Here is an 18,312-nt window from a genome sequence, read left to right as displayed (position 1 = left end):
TTCAACTCCTCCTTATTTAACACTTCCATGACCAACAGCTCACCCGACTATAAGAAACTCTTTATGGAGGAGAAAGAGAGACGGAGACAGGCAGAAGAGAGACAGAAGCAGGCAGAAGAGAGTCAGAAGCAGGAAGAAGAGAGACGGAAGCAAGAAGAAGAGAGACGGAAGCAGGCAGAAGAGAGACGGAAGCAGGCAGAGGATGAAGGGAGATTGAATCGAGAGCGCAACCGTCCAACAACTTTCGTGGAATTTATCCGACTTTGTCACAACTTATTATCGCGACCGTTGAGAGTTGAGTCGCCATCTAGCTCAACTACAGGGACAATACCCTTCCAACCGGGAAGTATTGCCCTTCGCGACTAGAAGTGTGGACAGACTGTTCAGCTCGACAGCAAGAGATTTACACTTCTGTGTGCAACTATCTACAGCCTGCTGAGGAGGACCAAGCACGGTTGTTTACACCTCTGAATGCCCTCGAAGAAAATGCAAAACAATTCGGCTACCGGTCAACGAGCAGCGAGCAATCTGTCGAGAACTACGAGCGAAATGCCGTGGAGAATTATGTCCATAATATAATCCAGGAGTTATGCAACATTGATGGCGCACGAGAGGAGTTTGGACTCGGAGATGGAATTCGGTTCGAGAACCATACAAACTTGCTTGAGGCGGATGAAGGTGTCGATGCGAGTGCAAGTCAGCTATCGCAAATAGAACGGCCAAAAGCCGATTCATTTTTTTTCATCCACCGGGTCGACGGCAACACTCACACCCTCCTTGCTACAGCCGAATACAAGCCGCCTCACAAGATTTCTGTTGAAGCCTTTCGCCTAGGACTACGGGATATGAATTTGTACAAAGATATCGTCAGGTCAAACAAAATCCCGACGGACAAGGAAGCGAAGTCAAGGTACGATGCAGAGCGACTCGTTTGCTCCGCTATTGTTCAAGAATATCATGTGATGATCCAGGAGGGACTCGAGTACTCCTACGTGACGACTGGAATTGCCCGCGTTTTTCTTCGTGTCCCTCATGATAATCCTAGCACCCTTTACTATCACTTTTGTGATCCCAATTCAGAAGTGGAACCAGAATCCGAGAATGGGTTCCAAGAGCCAAAGACTTCTATTGCCAGAGTGCTATGTTATGCTTAATGGCATTTAGTTCATCCATACGTGATCACGAATGGAGACATCGTGCACGCCAAAATCTTCGGATTTGGGACTCCAACTTTAGTCGCACCCATTCTAAGACCACCAAAGGATCACAGCCTCTTCCAAACTCCGATAGCACGTATCTGGAGTACACGAGTCCAGAATCTGGTTCGGCTTATGAACCTTCGTCATCACCCCCTGTATCTCCGCCAGAACCGGCAATAGAGGTGCCTATAAGGCCTCGAGGAACCTGTGCGCCCCCAAATGACCGACACCGCACGCAGTCGCCAGACTCGTCAGGCTCCGACTCCAATCAAGCAATGGGACGAAAAAGGGGCTTCAGCCAAGTCACATCTTCCCCGTCTACCCAACGAGTGGATCGGAAGGAAGCCGCTAGGAGATATCAAGATAGTCAGTCCCGACGCGATGCACAATTCTGCACTCAGAGATGTCTCATCGGGCTACAGACCGGGGGTAACCTAGATGAAGGTTGTCCAAACGTAAAGCTTCACCGTCAGGACCCAAATGACCCTAAACATCCCATCACATCGGATGATTTAGTACGTTTACTAAATGAACAACTGGACGACAACATCGACCGGTGTATACCGTTCGGACGTTGCGGGTCATATGGCGCACCATTTAAATTGACTTGCATCGTATATGGCTATACAGTCATCGGGAAAGGAACCACGTCGAACCTATGGAAACAAGTCTCTAGCGAAGCGCAGGTATATCGAATCCTACGGAGAGCGCAAGGTTCAGCGGTACCGGTTTTCCTCGGTACAATCGATTTGGCCAAAATTTATTTTCTACACGGGGCTGGAGAGATTCGACACATGCTAGTCATGGGATGGGGAGGCGAGAACACTGCAGAGATGGAGATGGAGCCATGGCTTAGCCAGGAAATCCGGAGATCGACGAAGGAAATCAAAGCGCTGGGCGTTGCTCATAATGATCTTCGATATGACAATATTCTTTGGAATAAGGAGCTTGGACGAGCGTTGATTATCGACTTTCACCGCGCTACTTTGCATACTCGGACACTTAAGCTCTCAAGACCCGAGAAAAGGAAGTTGTCGAGACCAGAGTCGGGAGGTGTAAAGCGTTTGCGCTTGAAAGAAGAAGACTGAGTATGTGAAGAACTATACATAACCTAAGAAGCTCAGTAGGGTTATGAGAGCCTGTACTTGTATCAAAATGACTAACTTGTGTAGTATGGATTCGGCCTTGACAAGTACTACCTATTTAGGTTAGAGGATTACCTAGATAGGCGCCTAGTACAATATCGGGTAAAGGCTGACTAATGCCAACATCGCACCTGGGCAAGTACTTCACAGGTTTCTCCAACCACTGACACTACGCATTTCCCAGATCCTGACTCAATGGTTTGTCTTTTGTTCGATTGAATTACTCAACACTATCTACATTGCTGGTAATCATTTTGAGGGCCTACTGCGCACCGTTTCTTTATGGACCCCACCACTTCGTCCATCAATCCCGGTGCTTCCATAGAAGCCAGGTCTATTGAACGCCAGTTTCATGTTGTCAAAAAGAGAAACAGAGTCCCGCTAAGCTGCTATCCGTGCCGAACCCGAAAGTTAGTCAATCCCGAATTCACCTAGAACGAAAATAGAGTTCTAACAGCCTGCTATAGATGGTAAAAACATACGTGTAATGGTACCTTGTTCGTTTGAACTAACTTTATCAGGAAATGTGATCGTAATCACCCCTGTAGAAACTGTGTGAGGCGTGAAGGTGCTGATGTCAGTTCATGCATCTACGCGACTCCTCCTAGCACACAGAACCAAAGTCCGGGCACTCCGAGACCCGATGATATGCAAGATCGAATCGGTCGCCTGGAAAATCTAATCCTTGCTTTGATGCGTGGGACTGGCAATGCCGAGGTCTCAGGTGTAACAACTGCCACCACTGTGGCTCGAACTGAACCGATCGAGAGCACACCACACTCTGAATTACTCGGCCAGGACAAGGAAGCGATGCCACATGCTCATGATGTGGATTCTAATGCTGAAAGCAGCTTGACCAGCTCACTGGGCTACCTCGATATCAACCTTGACAAGGGAAGGTCAAAGTATATCGGCCAGGAACACTGGCATACGGTGTTGTCGGAAATTTCAGAGGTCAAGGCCTACTTCGCCAACCATAAGGAGATCGATAACAGCCGCGAAAGGGTCAGTATGTCTACACCGACAAGCGCCAGAGAAGGGCTCACGTTACTTCTCGGTGTCGTGCCTCCTGCCACCGATGTCGAACTACGAGCTGAGTTGCCTCCCATGTCGACTGTCCTCACCATATGCTCGCGATACTTCAATTCACCGGATAATCTTGTCGTCATTGTCCACCCCCCGACATTTCACCAGCAACTGCAATGTCACTGGGAAGATCCGTCCAAAACACCTATCATGTGGCTAGGCTTGCTTTACTCAATCCTGTGTCTAGGGATGCTGAGCTATCACAAGCTCGGGGATGAACCTAGCCAATGGGAAGGACAAACTTTAAGGATGGCGGGCGAGTATCGATTACGGACCGTGCAGTGTTTGATCACAGGTGATTACACGAAGCCGGTTGAGAACACAGTAGAGACAATGCTACTCTATGTCTTTGGGGAGTATTCGTGGCGATTTGATGTCGATTTGGGGCTCTGGTTGATCGTCTCATTGACCACCAAGATCGCCTTTCACATGGGCTATCATCGTGATGCTAAGTGGTTCACATCATTGACACCTTTCCAGGGCGTAGGTGCTATGGATGCGCTCTTGTAAAGCCACAGGCTGACACAATGCAACAGGAAATGAGACGACGGACGTGGGCTTTGCTGAGAATGGCCGATGTGATGTTTGCTCATCAGGTTTCATTACCCCACACAATTTACAATCACCATTGCGATACACAGGCACCAACGAATCTTCTCGATGAAGACTTTGGTCCGGAAAGTCGGACTCTGCCTCCGTCTCGCCCAAACAATGAACTCACTTCGATTGCATACTCGATTGCTAAGGTGAAATTATGCCAAGAAATGAGCGACATCCTGGAGACAATAAACCGCGTTGGTGGTCAGATTCAGTACGAAGAAATCCTGCGCTTTGATACCCGACTTCGTGGGATCTTCCAGACGTTTCCCCCCGCACTTGCAGGCAGTGCCACTGGAAGGCTGCCACGATTCAATTACGGTGGTTATGATGAGGTTCAGCATCAACGCGCTTTACCTCAAGATCATTTGCCTATTGCATAAGAAATACGTGCCTCGCGCGCGGGAAAACCCACAATACGCGTATTCGCGCCGAAGCGCTGTCACGGCTGCATCAGATACGCTACGAAACCTAATAGCTCTGCATCAGAAATCAAATGATACTGATGGTCCTCGATCCCTTGAATGGTTTGTAAATTCAATGGCCACGAAGGAATTTCTAGTATGCGCCATGCTTGTGGCGCTAGACCTCCATTATGATTGCATGGCGGAGGTTAGCAACGATGAAAAAGTCCGGGAAACTGCGCTTTTCTGGACAAATGAACAAAGGATGGAGATGTTGAGCAACCTCGAAATGACCAAAGATCTCTGGAAAGGACTGGCCGACGGTTCAATTGAAGCACTCCAGGCATCAAAAGTGCTTGAGATCATGCTGGAAAAGATCAAGAGTCCTGCATCCACACCGGAAACTGCGGAGGAGACCAGAAGCGCGGAGAATAGTCACTTATCGGGCGTCAACACTTGTCCAACCGAACCACCGGATCATTCGACTGCAATGATGCCAGGTCCACTACCAATGGGCATGATGGCAAGTACAGAAGCAAATCACGCGGCGCAGACTTCAGGCGCTCTGGACAACATGTACTTCAGCAGCAATTTGCCCGGCTCAAACATGATACCAAATCTTACTGAGGCCCACGAGGACCTCAACATGATGGGGTCTTCGCTTCAAATGTTTCCAAATCTCATGGCTGATGACTTTGCCGAGAACTTTGATTGGGTGAGTACATATGTCTTTCAATGGATGCGAGCGACATTAATCGGTTTCCTAACTGCATTCTAGAACACCTTTGAAAACTACGCACACGCAAACTGGGGAGGTAGCAACACATTCTAGACATTTCTCGGGTCATGAGATATAGGCAGAGCAGAACAGGAGACTAACAAAAAGAAAAGGGGGAAAGATGTGAATATTGAATGCATGATCAAAGACTCAAATCTTTCAAATTTGAATACTCTCGCCCATAAATGTAGGGTTTAATCCGCTAAAGTCCTAGCGTCGGAGATAATACGAATTGAAAGCTTCATGTTCCTCTGATGGAACAAGGGATATTTGCAGCCATTCCAATTTTATTCCAATTTCATTAGATCGGAGATACTGTTAAAATCCGCAACGCAAGATCATTGAAGAGATGACCCACCCTTGAGAATTCTCCCATAAATACGTAGAAAAGTACACAATGAAAGTTGAAAAGTTCAATATCGACTATCCTAGAGTTTCTAATCATATTTTCTATTTTCTTTACAAAAGGAACCGATAATGTCTGCCATCTCCATTCAAAAAGGGCCCATCCAGCTAGCTGGCCTTCTATTCACGCCCACCACCTCCAGCGACAAAACCCCTGCTCTCATTATCGTTCACCCTGGTGGTGGAGTTAAGGAGCAAACGGCCCAAGTATATGCGAAAAAACTTGCTACGCATGGGTTCACGGTAGTCTGCTACGACGCATCTTACCAAGGCGAAAGCGGTGGCGAACCCCGTTTCCTGGAGGACCCGAACGAACGTGTGGCCGATGTCTACGCAGTGATCGACTACCTACAGAAAGACGAAAGCGTCGATGCGGAAAGCATTGGAGTGGTGGGAATATGTGCGGGTGGAGGATACGCCGTCGCGGCGACCAAGGCCGACCATCGACTGAAGGCCGTCGCCGCAATTAGCATGGTGAACATCGGTGATTCGGCTCGACAGGGCTGGTACGGCGATGAGGACTCGGGAAAGAATACCAAGTTGTTGGAGCAAGCTGCTGCGCAGATCACGGCAGAGGCACAGGGAGCGGAGCGTGCGACGGGGCCGTATGTTCCTCCTCAATTAGACGATAAAACACCCTATGATCTGAAGGAGGCGCACGATTACTATCTTGGACCAAGAGCCCAGCACCCCCGTGCAAAGAACACCATGTTGTTCTTGAGTTTCCCTAGGGTGATTACATTCGACGCTTTCCATCTCGCCGAGTCATTCCTCACACAGCCTGCTTTGCTCATTGCTGGTGAGAAAGCCGGATCCCTATGGCATACGGAGAAGCTCCACAAGATACTCGATGGAAAGTCAAAGAAGGTCATTCTCTCAAACGCCACCCATATGGACCTTTATGACAAGGAGGAGTTTGTTGAACCTGCGGTGAAAAATGTGGCTGAGTTCATGCAAGCGAACTTGTAATCAATTCTTGTATCTAGACTTTTACATTAAGCACAAAAGCCCGAACCTAATCCGATATTGTTCGTAAATCTTTCGGTATTCTTTTCATATACATGCAGATCGTGTAATTTGGGAGCCTGAATATCTATAATGATCCAACCGAAAGCTTCTTATCGAATACCATACTATACTATTTGTTTACAATATCTCAGAAGCTAGGGAGTTGATACCAGCGCAAACTTACTGGAAGTACTACTTACTAGGTTCTGCTTATGAAAGAGGATTTACGGATTGATACCCGTGGACAGTAGGTTATTTATACGCGTGGGATGAATTGTAATACTGATGCTATCTCACATTTACCAAGCGATAGAACACATGCTAGGTAATCCCTAGATTGCTCCCTAGAATATGTACATTTCCATGCATTGGTCCTTCCACTTAAGGGTAAAAGAATACCCTTATACTTGCCGGAAGAAGTCGGCAATTTGCTTAACAGAAGGATCGACGTATGCGGGGCGGTCATAGAAGTCCATGTGACGACCACCTGGGATCACGTACTGACTCACTTCGGCATTTTTGCCCTTCAACTTGTTGTAAAGTCTCTCCGAATGCCACTTGCTCTCTGCCAAGTCGCCATAGATGAGAAGCGTTGGCTGAGTAAGGTATATGTCTGTAAAATCCCACGCATCAAAGTTGAGCAAGAGTGATTGAGATCGTGCAAGCATTTTATTCTGAGCGTTGGGATGCTGAGCTCGCGGAGTGAGGTAGTAGTCGGCAGCATCTCTGAGGTCATATGGTGTATTCTCATCGGGATTTGGAGGGACATAGTTGAAATATTCAGGTTTGGTCCCATTGGCTTCGGCTTGAATGGGACCAGTAATGTCTTGAAGAACCGTAATTTTGCCAGCCTTATCCTCAGTCCCAAGCCAGCCTTCGCGATTGGCGTCGCCAATGTTCACTCCACTAACTGTTGCAACGGCTTTCAGGCGGTGGTCGCCCTTGGCTGCGGCTGCTGCATATCCTCCCCCGGCGCAAATTCCAAGCACGGCGATACGATCAGGGTCAACATAATCGAGCGTCTCGAGATAGTCGACCACAGCGGAGGCGTCTGTGACCCTAGAGTTGGGATCCTCCAAAAAGTGTGGGAGGCCTTCAGAGTCACCTTGATGAGCAGCATCGTATGCGATAGTGACGTAGCCTTCCAGGGAGAGCTTTTCAGCATAGACACTAGCAGCCTGCTCTTTCACTCCCCCACCAGGGTGAATGATCACAAGGCCTGGCAGAGTGCCAGTGATGTTTTGTGGTTGAAATAGAAGACCAGCTAGGGTGATGGATCCTTTCAAGATCGAAATGGGTAACATGGTGGTAGATTTCGTTGTTCAATGGTATGGAATGGTGATGATTGCAATAGGAGACAATGAGGACACAGGCAATGCTACTTATATATCACAAGTCTATTATTGTTTGACTATTACGAAGATCTACGTTACTGATTCAGAGCTTGGCAGAGGCGCAAGTATACGCGGAGTTAATGATTCTTGGCTGCCAAGGCCAAGGCTGGGCGGAATTCCTCCCAATGTACTTCCTACGGAGTATAGCACGGGAGATAAGATAGGCCCAAAGATAGGATATTAGATAGGACATCCATGGATTTAATATCTGTGTGGGTCAACTTCACTTATGCGACAATTTGATTGGACACGGCCCTATGTGTTTATTCTCTCTTAGAAACACGCATATAGTTCCAGGCTTTGTACTCTTAGTCGGTCAGTCATCTTCAAGCTGCTTACACCGTAGCCTACCACTGACAGTTACAATGACCAAATCCACTTTGTCGAAAACTGTGCAGTCTATTTCCGTTTCCGGTGATAAGCTGCAGCCTTCTGAAACTTGGGTTGGACTGACAGACCCAGATGAAAGGCGTCGGCGGCAAAATCGGATCAACCAAAGAGCATACCGTAAGCCCTAATAGCTTCCTAGCTTACTGGGTTTAGTATGAACTAATTTCCCCCAGGTATGCGAAAGCGACTCGGAGTAAAAAAAGATAACTCCAGCACCTCGGTGAAATTCACTAGTTCGACCTCCTCTATCCCACCACAGGATACAGCCTCACTACAAAGCGACTCACCAAAACCCACTCTATGCCGCAGCTCGAAATTTTTAGATCTCCTTCTTGAGCAACTTGCACAATCAGCGTATCAAAGCTACGTCCAGGGAGATCCGAGGACCACCCACTTCCTGACATTGGCTAGGGTTAACATCTTCCGGGCATTCATGCATAACATGAAACTAATCGGCTGGTCGCCGAATTGGATAGACAGAAACACCGTCTCCAATTTTAGTATCATTTTACCGCAAAAGAATGCCACACTGGACGATTGCAGCCACATTCCGTTCAACCTTCGACCAACTCGAGTTCAAAGAACGATGCCCCACCACCCTTGGCTAGATTTCTTTCCCTTACCCAAGATGCGCGACAATCTCATCGAAGCTGGCAAAACTTGGAATGAAGACGAACTCTGGAATGATATCATGGGATTTTGGGACGTTTCGAATCTCGACGCTGGGCTACTGGTGTGGGGAGAGCCCTGGGATGTGCGAAACTGGGAGGTGACAGAGCCTTTCTTGAAGAAATGGCAATGGGTTCTTCGGAATTGTCCTGAATTGATGCAGTCGACGAATTATTGGCGTACGAGACGGGGGGAGCAGCTGATATTCCGTTATATTTGAAAAGTATGAGAAGACGCCTTTTTTATATGGATGAGAATCCATGCTGCGTCGGAGTCCAGATTCATTCCTAAAAGGAAAATGGGAATAAGTGTCTAGACAAAGGTTATAGATAGTGTAAACAAACTAAGACCAATAACTATATAAATTATGAATTTCCTTAGTACACCGCTACTATTATCCAGGCAGATACCGGAAAAAGCCAATATAAAGGTAGCCAAACTCGTAATACACCCTAGTCCTAAGCATATCAATACCATCGACTAAATAATCTAATACCTAAGACCCCTAACGAGTAGTAGAAGCTTAATTTAATAAGATTAGTCGCCTTAAGATCCAGAATAACAAGATTACATGTAGGAGGTCAGCTAGTAGTAGTAGTAGTAGCGGGCCTTCGCTACACCGGCTAGTTACCAACCGCGTCTTATCCATGGATATAAAGAAATAAAGAAGTGAAGATAATTAATCTAGCGCTATTAATCTTGGAGAAGTTCTAAAGGTGAAAGAGTTGGTCTGAAGATCTTGATGAATTGTTGATGTCAACACCTGTCCTATTCACTCTATATATATCCATGGTTGTTTGGTTGTAGTCAATACAGCCTCTCAATTGCCACAGGTGGCTCGGAAGCTGTAGCATTGCCGAGGCGCATCTCGGATGTCATGTTTCCCCACAATTTCATACTTCCCCCCGGACCCCGGATTTCTAACCCCTCACCTCTCGACTCCATGTTTTATCAACGGCGTCAAAGTTCAAAATGAATTTGTCCGGCCAGATTAGAACATCCAGAAAAAGGGCTTGGCGTGCATGCCAACACTGTCATTCTCGGAAGGTGCGATGCGATGGTGTTGTGAATGGATTTCCTTGTACAAATTGTCGTCTGGATAATTATGACTGTGCGCCGTTGCCTGGTCCACGAAATGGCGCATTGGTCAAACAATCAGAAAGATCAACGCTCAATGATGAAGGTGCTCATGCAGTACGCCGTTTGCAACATAACTTCAAGAAACATAGATATCGCAGATGTCGCGATGAATCTAACACCAAATCAAACTGTGGTATGTCAGACGTTGTTTTCAAATGCTATTCTGTGGCACAACTGAATTGCGTCTATCAGGAGATGTTCTTTCCGTCATTTCACTACCTTTTTCCTTCTACCCTTTCGTCAAAGCCACCGGATTAAGACAATTGAACCCAACACAAGTTGCCTTTCTTGAGTCGCAAGGATGCCTCCACCTTCCAACCAAGAGTGTGACAGATATGTTTGTGCACAATTACTTTTTATACGTGCATCCATTCCTTCCCTTGCTCGATGAGGCAAGATTTTGGCAAGAATACCGGCTTTTCAATGTCCATCGTGATGGAATTTCAATTTTGCTCTTCCATGCAATGCTATTTGCTGCTAGCTGTGTGAGTGAATCTCTAGACCACGGAAACATGATCTCATATGTTATTAGTTCATACCAGTGGAGGCAGCTCAACGGTGTGGTTACGACTCCTTAATCTCCTTGCGAGACGCATTGTACGTCAAATCTAAGGTACGCTTTCCCTTAACTTAAATTTGAATAGCCGCTAAAGAGTCTTCTATCTTCTAGCTACTATATGAAAGTGACATTGAAGACGACCCATTGACTATTTGCCAGGCGTCCCTGCTGCTTTCGCACTACATTTCCGATTTAGAACCGTCGGCAAACTCTGAATGGCTAGGAATCGCCATAAAATATGCCAAACTTGATCATATAAACCGGTATCACTATCTGGCTAAAAAGCATATGCCCAAGATGAAACGAGTCTGGTGGTGCTGTCTGATTCGCGATCGCATCATATCCCTTGGAATGCGCTGTCCGATCCAAATTCTCCCGCAGGATTTTGATTTGAAACAGCGTGGGATAACACTAGAGGATCTCAAGGATGAGATTGCCAACTCTGAAGCTTATAAGCCTGACACAAAATCCGCCCTCGGTCAGGTGCTGGCTAGCCTGTGCCAATTCGTCGTTGCTGTAACCGACTTGACTTTGACACTCTACCCAGTAGCGAAAGTATCAGCATCAAAAGCAAACCACCAGAATACCGCCATGGAGGATCTGGAAAGGGCCAGGCTCTTACTGCGCAATTGGGAGCTAGACTGGATGGGGCAGATAGACAGCAGAGGCTTCTATTCCCACCCGTCTATAGCGTTATATACCAACCTCATCGCGATGTACCACCAGTAAGCTCAACAAAATTGCTTAGTGATATTGAGACAAGGCACTTACGATATGTGACAAGTTCCGCTCGGATTGCTCTCTGCAGCCGCATGTGCTTGTTGACCGACGAAACAGACATGGAGAGATTTGGGCGCTGCCAATCAGAGCTTGTAGCGTCAGTTGCATCAATAACAAACAATGTGAAGCAGCTCTTGACCAACAGGGTTGCTGATAGACTGCCCATCAGTGCGTACGTGTCCATATTTGATCCAAAGCTTTTAACCAGAATATCTAAAACCTTGCAGTGTGGCATATACAATGCTACCTCAGATTCTGCTCAGCGTGCAGTCACAGCTATCCCCGCCTGAAGACAAAATACAACAAGAAACGATATTGGTGCTATTAACCGAAGTCAACCGCCAATACAGCATGAGGTATTACACCGGTCGCACCCTGAGGTTAATGTCGAGTGCTATTTGGCTCTGCCAGGAATTTAGAGCGTCTTCTGTCAATACAGCCAGAGAAGACAAGCGTTTTGGCACTAAATACCCACCACAGGTATTCCAGCTGCGGCCGAGAGAGTATATGCAACTTTTACGTTACATCGACGAATCGATGACTCTCACGCATGATGCTATTGAGGCGAACTCGATATCGTTTAGGGCAAGTCATACGCCTTCACCTTCTGATTTACCCGTATCGAGCACATCTGAGTTTGATATATCTGTCGGGATGTCTGATACAGTTTCGATGGAGGCCATGGACGATCTGCGTTCGGGCCTTAAGACTGAATTATCGCAATCCCCACCCAGAGAGGAGGGTTTATTCACTTTCCATTTAGATGCTGTTGAAAATTCTTGTGATGAGTCTGAGGTGTTTCAGGATTTAGTGAATTATTTACCCTTACTTGGGGAGTGATCGAATTGAGAACCCAATCCATTATTCATTTATACAATCCGTGTTCTAGTGTAACGATAGAATCCGATGTAAAAGTAGTATCTATATTTTTGATATTAAAAACAACAATGCCATACCAATCGCGACCGCATTCAAGTTAACTTAATACATCAGTTTCCATTTACTGTCTAAGGCCCCATTTGATGTACTAGCAGAATATTGTGCTGTTCATTGTAACGTCTAGTTAGAACATGTGCGGTCAAACTGCTGAAGGCTGCGAGTGCTAGGATTGTACTGGGATAACTCCCCATTATGGTGTATGAAGCCATCATATGCGATGGTAGAGGAGGTTCAAGGCCTTGGATTTCAGATGTAGCAGGAGAAAAGTTGACCTTAAAGGTGACTGTTGGGTTCGAGGGTTTGCCGAGGAGAATGTGGGATGGCTTATTCTTTCCTACCTTGAAATTTCATATTCACTTTTTCTCTCAGATGGTCTTTTTTTGGTATCGAATGAGGCTTGCTCAACCCCTTTCTTATAATTGCCAAAATCTATACACAGCCAACATCTAAGCACAAATCAAACAGAACTGGGAAGATAAGCCTGTTAAGATTCTATAATATAGACATTGGCAAAGTGGGACCATGTCAGCAAGGTGCTTAACTCCGGGGCGAAAAAAGCCACTACTCTCCAAGTCTCCAACATACCCCAACAAGACTCCAAGAAATAGCCATTGACATGGCTCTCGGGGTACTCGAATCGTATTGGAAGCAATCACGATAACCGTTAATAGCAATTGGACTTACCTAACGGGCAGACTGATATCCTTATCAATTCGCTAAGCTCAGTGTTCCATACTAAATCATGAATCAATGAGGCATCTTTGATTTAACCTGGGACATATATGAGATTGCGATTATTAACTGCAATTTCCCACGTGGAAAATTAGCGTGGAGAATTCCAATCTAGATACGAGGTCCACGCAGGGCTTGGTTATGGGGATTGTACTCCAAGTTACGATTGCTGACTTTCTGATAACAATCAAAGACTTGAATCTTTTGACTAGTCATAGAAATGGAGTTCTTGTCGCGATAAGCTATTTCTATTGAAATAAGGATGTATAAAATGAAGTATGGAAGCCTTTCAACTGACCGCAAAACTGGTGTGCAATATACTCTCGATCGACGTGGGTTAATATGGCCCAATTCCATCGACAATGGACGAGAGCCTTCACGGCAGCTCTGAGTGTAGTTTCCTTTCTGGGTAATTTCAACCCAGTCAATGGATTGAGTTCTGCACAAGGGCGGACCATAGAGCTCAACGGAGTTCCCTACTACGTTGGCAATGTGGCTGTTTCCCAGATATTGGACGTACCTGTGTCAATCTATGAGGAACTGTGCATATCCGAGGTTGATATATTCCCTCTGACGATCATCTCTAGCAATACATCAAGCTTCACAGGTCACGAGCTAGATGGGATTGTGTCCGACTATACGAACAGAGATGATGTGTTTAATACCGCATTCTTGAAAGGTACCGATCCTCCAACTCTCTCCAAGTTGTGTAATATTGGATAGATTGCTAATAAGGATATGGCTATTAGCTGTGTATGTGGCGTACAATGGAGATGGAACCCCGTCCGTCGAGATACGGTCAACATTTTCTACACTGCTTAACAATGGCAATTCGCTGTTCCTGGTCTCACCGGAATATGCCAATAAGGGACTGGAATCTACAGTCAAGACTCGTCTTACAAAACCTCTCCCGATCGGTCCCTACTTTGTTTCAGCGAAGAGCGGCAAAATATTCAAGGCTCATAGGCTTTACTCAGATGATAACCAAGCCTTCCTTGAGCCAGCTATCAGCGACGAGAAGGGCGGGTACATCTCACTGGCTCCAGGATTTCAGGTAACATAAATAAACAGACTTCGTTTAGCAAGATCAACCAAGCTAACCTCTCATAGGGACATAGTATTGCCGTTCCATCACGGTTATACTATACTGCTACACCAGAGCAGCCATTGGCCGGTGTACGTACCACAAAGGAATACATCCCCCTAACTATATAAGCAAATTTCTTACTCCTCGATAGCTCCGACTTGGCGTAAAGGATATTTTTCACGTCAAGGGTCTGCGAACAAGTGGCGGCAATCGCGCATACTACTCACTCTACGACGAACGCAACACCACTGGCCCAGCCATCCAAAGTCTTATTGATCAAGGCGCAGTCCTTGTTGGAAAAATGGGAACCGTTCAATTTGCCAATGGCGATAGCCCAACAGCGGATTGGGTTGATATCCACTGTCCCTTCAATCCTCGGGTGAGCATTCTGTGTCTTAACCCCAAGGCGGATTTGGCTAACGGTTTTACAAGGGCGACGGATATCAATACCCCAGCGGCTCCTCAACTGGCCCAGGCGCAGGAATGGGATCCTATGAATGGCTCGATATTGCCGTAGGAAGTGACACGGGCGGCTCGATGCGCGGCCCAGCTGGTGCCCAAGGGCTTTTCGGAAACCGGCCTTCCACAGGTGCAGTAGACCTGGATGAAGTTATTCCACTTTGCTCTGGTCTCGATACTGCAGGAGTATTTGCTCGCAGCGCTGCGTTGTGGTCGCGTGTTGTTCATGCTTGGTATAAGCGGTTTGATAGCCGATTTGACTCTTACCCCAGTTCCATTTTGTACCCCGAGAACTCTTTCACCGCAGATGCTATTAACAACACGGATGCTTCAGTTTTGATTGAACGCTTTGTTACTCAATTCGAGGCCTTTTTGGGTACCAAACGTACCGTTATTGATGTTCGTGGATCCTGGAATACGACACGTCCTGCTAACGCGACTGCCTCTTTGGATGATTTGCTTCATTATGTGAGTGTTTATTCCTATCTCTGGAGACTACCGTATATCAGAGTCAAAGGGCCAAAGTTTGCATTGATTTTCTAACTTCTGCTTAATCAGACCTATGGAACCCTCATCAGTGTTTACCAATGGCTTCACCTAGGCCTGCCGTTCTTCGCTGATTACGCCAAGAAGCACTCAGGACGTACCCCATATATTAACCCAGGTCCTCTCCTACGCTGGAATATTGGAAGAGAAGCCGGGCAGCAAGGATTTGACACGGCCTGGAATAATAAGACCATCTTCATGGACTGGTGGAATAGTCCAAGCGGATTCGGCGCTCGAAACAACAAAACCTGCTCTGAGTCGGTGTACATTTATCCAAATAGCGTTGGAGCCGTGAGCTACCGCGACAGATACTTGGGGTAAGTTGGAGATCGCAGGATCTATATTTACAAAGACATGCTAACGAATGCTTTAGACCCCCAACTGCCCCGTATTGGGGAATGGGCGACAGCAACATCGCTGTCTTCGCTAGTGTTCCTGACCTCGTCGTCCCGAGTGAGTATTGTGTCATCCTATTGTGCTCTTTTTTGCCGAATGCAATGCTGACTGCTTTGTAGTTGGAGAGGTTCCTTACAATAGTACCAAGAGTGGTAAAATGGAATATCTCCCCGTGACAATGAGCTTGGTTGCTGCCCGAGGGTGCGATCTTATGTTAGCTGACATGGTCGCGCAAATGGAACAAGAGGGTATTCTTCGTCCGGTCTCGGTTGGACCCAGGTTGTATCCCTAGAGGCTGTTCTATCAGAAGATATTGTGTGGACGGCAGCGGTCTAGAGCAGCATCGGTCATCAGCTATATGAAATATTATTGCTGAGCTAGGACTAGAAGGTCTTGGATTAAGACCTCCAATCAACATTATTTTCTCAAACCCTTCTTACAGCCGTCAAGGCGTCTAGTAAACTGCTGGAAATATTTCGCTCTTCCAACGGGACGTGCGATAATGCGGGGAAGTTATCTATCATCCTTGTAATTTTGATCTTACGGGTATTTTACCATCTAATCATGTAACTGTGTCAAGGGAGATACGTAGGGATCAACCAAGGGCCGATATATCTATGTCACGATTCTCCCTCCAAAAGCCACGTGTAATCGTGGCGTTTTAACCGTCCCTATTTACTCCGTAGTTCAATGTGTGGCCGCCTTTCGTTGGTGCCAACTTGGCCGAGGAGCCAGAAAAAAAGAGGCTATGCGAGGCTAGTCGGGTTGCTGCGGGCTGGGCTTAGGAAATCCGTCAGACTGTAGCCCTCTTATCTTTTTGCAGCCAGCCGCCCCGCGCGCGACTCACTTGAGGCGACTTGAGAAGTACAAAAGCCACCCTACCAGTTCCCCTGATCTTTTCTATCTTCCTTGCTTCACGCTTCCAGCCTCAAGCCCCGGATCTCCATCACATCATATCGTTTGGAGGAGCAGGCCATACAACAAGGTAGGGCCAACCCTCGAGTTCCTTCATCCAGAAAGACTCCTGAGTTCTGAAAAGAGCAGTATTGCGTATACAATAATCCTTTCCCTTGACGCAGCTGGCATCTTTCTGCATGAACGATTCGACCTTTGCTTTTTTGTAGCTACTTTCGATCGAATCTGAGTCGCTAGGCTCAAGCTGCATACGGTATAATAGCCCGGATAAGGAAGTCTATGTCATGACGATCTATTAACGCTGGTGTGATAGTTCGGATGTTGAACTGCTCGCGGTGCTACGACCGTGGATTCTACGATGTTCAATGTGGACATTGTAGTGGAACCGGCTACGTGGTATCCTGCGATCATTGCCGTGGCGAGGGCTGGGTCTTGAGCACGTATCCTTGCAGCACTTGTGAGGGCAATGGCTGCTATGTATGTAACAATGAAGGGTCATGGTCCCAAAGTTTCCCTTGCCCAACCTGTGGAGGTGCAGAAAATGCATTTTCCACATGCAGCGAATGCGATGGAGATGGGATGGCATACTATGATATGCTTTGTGTTTGTGGAGCAGGAATTACAGAAAGACAGAGACGCGGCGTATCGTGATGAATCTGGGGACCCAGCCTCTTCTGAGAGGGCTCCGGAGGCATCGCAAACGCTGGAAAGATTCGGTGCAGCCAGAAGGTGCACAACCGAGTACTGGTCTCAATCACAAAAGGGTACTGTTGCTCGTAGCCAGATGTGACTGGTATTGACAACTGATGAGCCCCAGAGTCCATTTGAACAAGTGACTATATAGCTGTCTAGCTATCGGATACCTTGTACTGGATCGTGTTCTTGTCCGAATGATCCCTTGATCCCTTTATTATTGGTTAGCTCCCGCAGGCCTCCCCACACGTGGCCTGCATGCGGTCCTCCATAATGACTAGTCCGGAGCGCCCCGCGCTCTGCGCCTCATGTATGTTCCGGGGCTTGATTTGTGACACGTATACTTCTCTAGTTATATGTTTTTGTTTTGTCCTAGGCGTTGAGGTAGGAGGAAAGGGACAGTAGAGAAGTACAGAGGGAGGAGGTAAATATATGGACATCGTCCTCTTACTCTTCCTGCGAAAAAAACAGCCACCCTGCGAAGGGAATCATATAGCCTCTCTTTTCAATACAAGCACTGCCCCCGGGAACGCTGAGTAGGTCGACCACATGATAAGTGGGGCAGGAGGCTGATTAGAACACGAGTTTTTGGCGGTTTGAAATTGCAGTACGGAGTACTAGCTCGTCTCTAGGAACACGCTAATTATATCTATAATTTAGCTGATTCAGCTAGTTTTTAGGTAGCTACTAAGACCCAGGGTCTGGGTTTTACTATTTTCCGGTCCGTAAATAATTAGTAATTTCTACCATGCATCAGGCATGGTACTCGACAATGGACTATGACGAGTCTGGCTTCCACCACAAGTCATTCCTTCATTCCTGGGGCCGTCTAATATAATATCTTCTTATCGGAATCACTTGCCCTCTGGAGGTCTTATTATCAAGGTACCCTCGGTATAAGTCTTGGATTTGCCCGATTTCTGTTGTCCGAGGGAGCCGCTATTATTAAAGTTCCCTCATAGATCCCTATCGACAAAGCCGTGGGTCTAAT

General features: G+C 46.8%; 7 protein-coding genes across 7 annotated transcripts; 6 read left to right on the top strand and 1 right to left on the bottom strand.

The window, feature by feature from the left end:
* Positions 1-27: 27 nt before the first annotated feature.
* Positions 28-5,263, top strand: N7487_003354 (fungal specific transcription factor domain-containing protein; the record flags this gene model as incomplete). The annotated part of the gene is made up of 8 exons (XM_056871101.1): positions 28-232; positions 388-1,105; positions 1,165-2,254; positions 2,372-2,406; positions 2,893-3,913; positions 3,967-4,362; positions 4,412-5,146; positions 5,210-5,263. The coding sequence occupies 8 exons, from the start codon at positions 28-30 to the stop codon at positions 5,261-5,263; spliced, it is 4,254 nt and encodes a 1,417-aa protein (XP_056735885.1).
* Positions 5,264-5,686: 423 nt separating this feature from the next.
* Positions 5,687-6,583, top strand: N7487_003353 (alpha/beta hydrolase; the record flags this gene model as incomplete). Its single annotated transcript, XM_056871100.1, has 1 exon — positions 5,687-6,583. One exon carries the CDS (start codon positions 5,687-5,689, stop codon positions 6,581-6,583), a length of 897 nt encoding a protein of 298 aa, XP_056735884.1.
* A 440-nt stretch (positions 6,584-7,023) lies between these two features.
* N7487_003352 (alpha/beta hydrolase) lies at positions 7,024-7,926 on the bottom strand (the record flags this gene model as incomplete). Its single annotated transcript, XM_056871099.1, has 1 exon — positions 7,024-7,926. One exon carries the CDS (start codon positions 7,924-7,926, stop codon positions 7,024-7,026), a length of 903 nt encoding a protein of 300 aa, XP_056735883.1.
* Positions 7,927-8,381: 455 nt separating this feature from the next.
* On the top strand, positions 8,382-9,295 carry N7487_003351 (DUF3425 domain-containing protein; the record flags this gene model as incomplete). Its single annotated transcript, XM_056871098.1, has 2 exons — positions 8,382-8,523; positions 8,580-9,295. 2 exons carry the CDS (start codon positions 8,382-8,384, stop codon positions 9,293-9,295), a joined length of 858 nt encoding a protein of 285 aa, XP_056735882.1.
* Positions 9,296-10,679: 1,384 nt separating this feature from the next.
* Positions 10,680-12,394, top strand: N7487_003350 (fungal specific transcription factor domain-containing protein; the record flags this gene model as incomplete). The annotated part of the gene is made up of 5 exons (XM_056871097.1): positions 10,680-10,700; positions 10,748-10,828; positions 10,886-11,499; positions 11,559-11,726; positions 11,782-12,394. 5 exons carry the CDS (start codon positions 10,680-10,682, stop codon positions 12,392-12,394), a joined length of 1,497 nt encoding a protein of 498 aa, XP_056735881.1.
* Positions 12,395-13,567: 1,173 nt separating this feature from the next.
* Positions 13,568-16,005, top strand: N7487_003349 (uncharacterized protein; the record flags this gene model as incomplete). Its single annotated transcript, XM_056871096.1, has 8 exons — positions 13,568-13,904; positions 13,975-14,279; positions 14,336-14,401; positions 14,464-14,691; positions 14,745-15,239; positions 15,330-15,634; positions 15,691-15,770; positions 15,833-16,005. 8 exons carry the CDS (start codon positions 13,568-13,570, stop codon positions 16,003-16,005), a joined length of 1,989 nt encoding a protein of 662 aa, XP_056735880.1.
* A 1,110-nt stretch (positions 16,006-17,115) lies between these two features.
* N7487_003348 (uncharacterized protein) lies at positions 17,116-17,418 on the top strand (the record flags this gene model as incomplete). Its single annotated transcript, XM_056871095.1, has 1 exon — positions 17,116-17,418. The coding sequence occupies one exon, from the start codon at positions 17,116-17,118 to the stop codon at positions 17,416-17,418; it is 303 nt and encodes a 100-aa protein (XP_056735879.1).
* Between the last annotated feature and the right edge of the window lie 894 nt (positions 17,419-18,312).

The sequence above is a fragment of the Penicillium crustosum genome (genome assembly GCF_028827405.1).
Source record: "Penicillium crustosum strain IBT 35664 chromosome Unknown utg000001l_segment0_segment0, whole genome shotgun sequence".
Lineage (NCBI taxonomy): Eukaryota > Fungi > Ascomycota > Eurotiomycetes > Eurotiales > Aspergillaceae > Penicillium > Penicillium crustosum.
The sequence above is the reverse complement of the archived record's forward strand: the minus strand, read 5'-3'. Positions and strand labels throughout refer to the sequence as shown.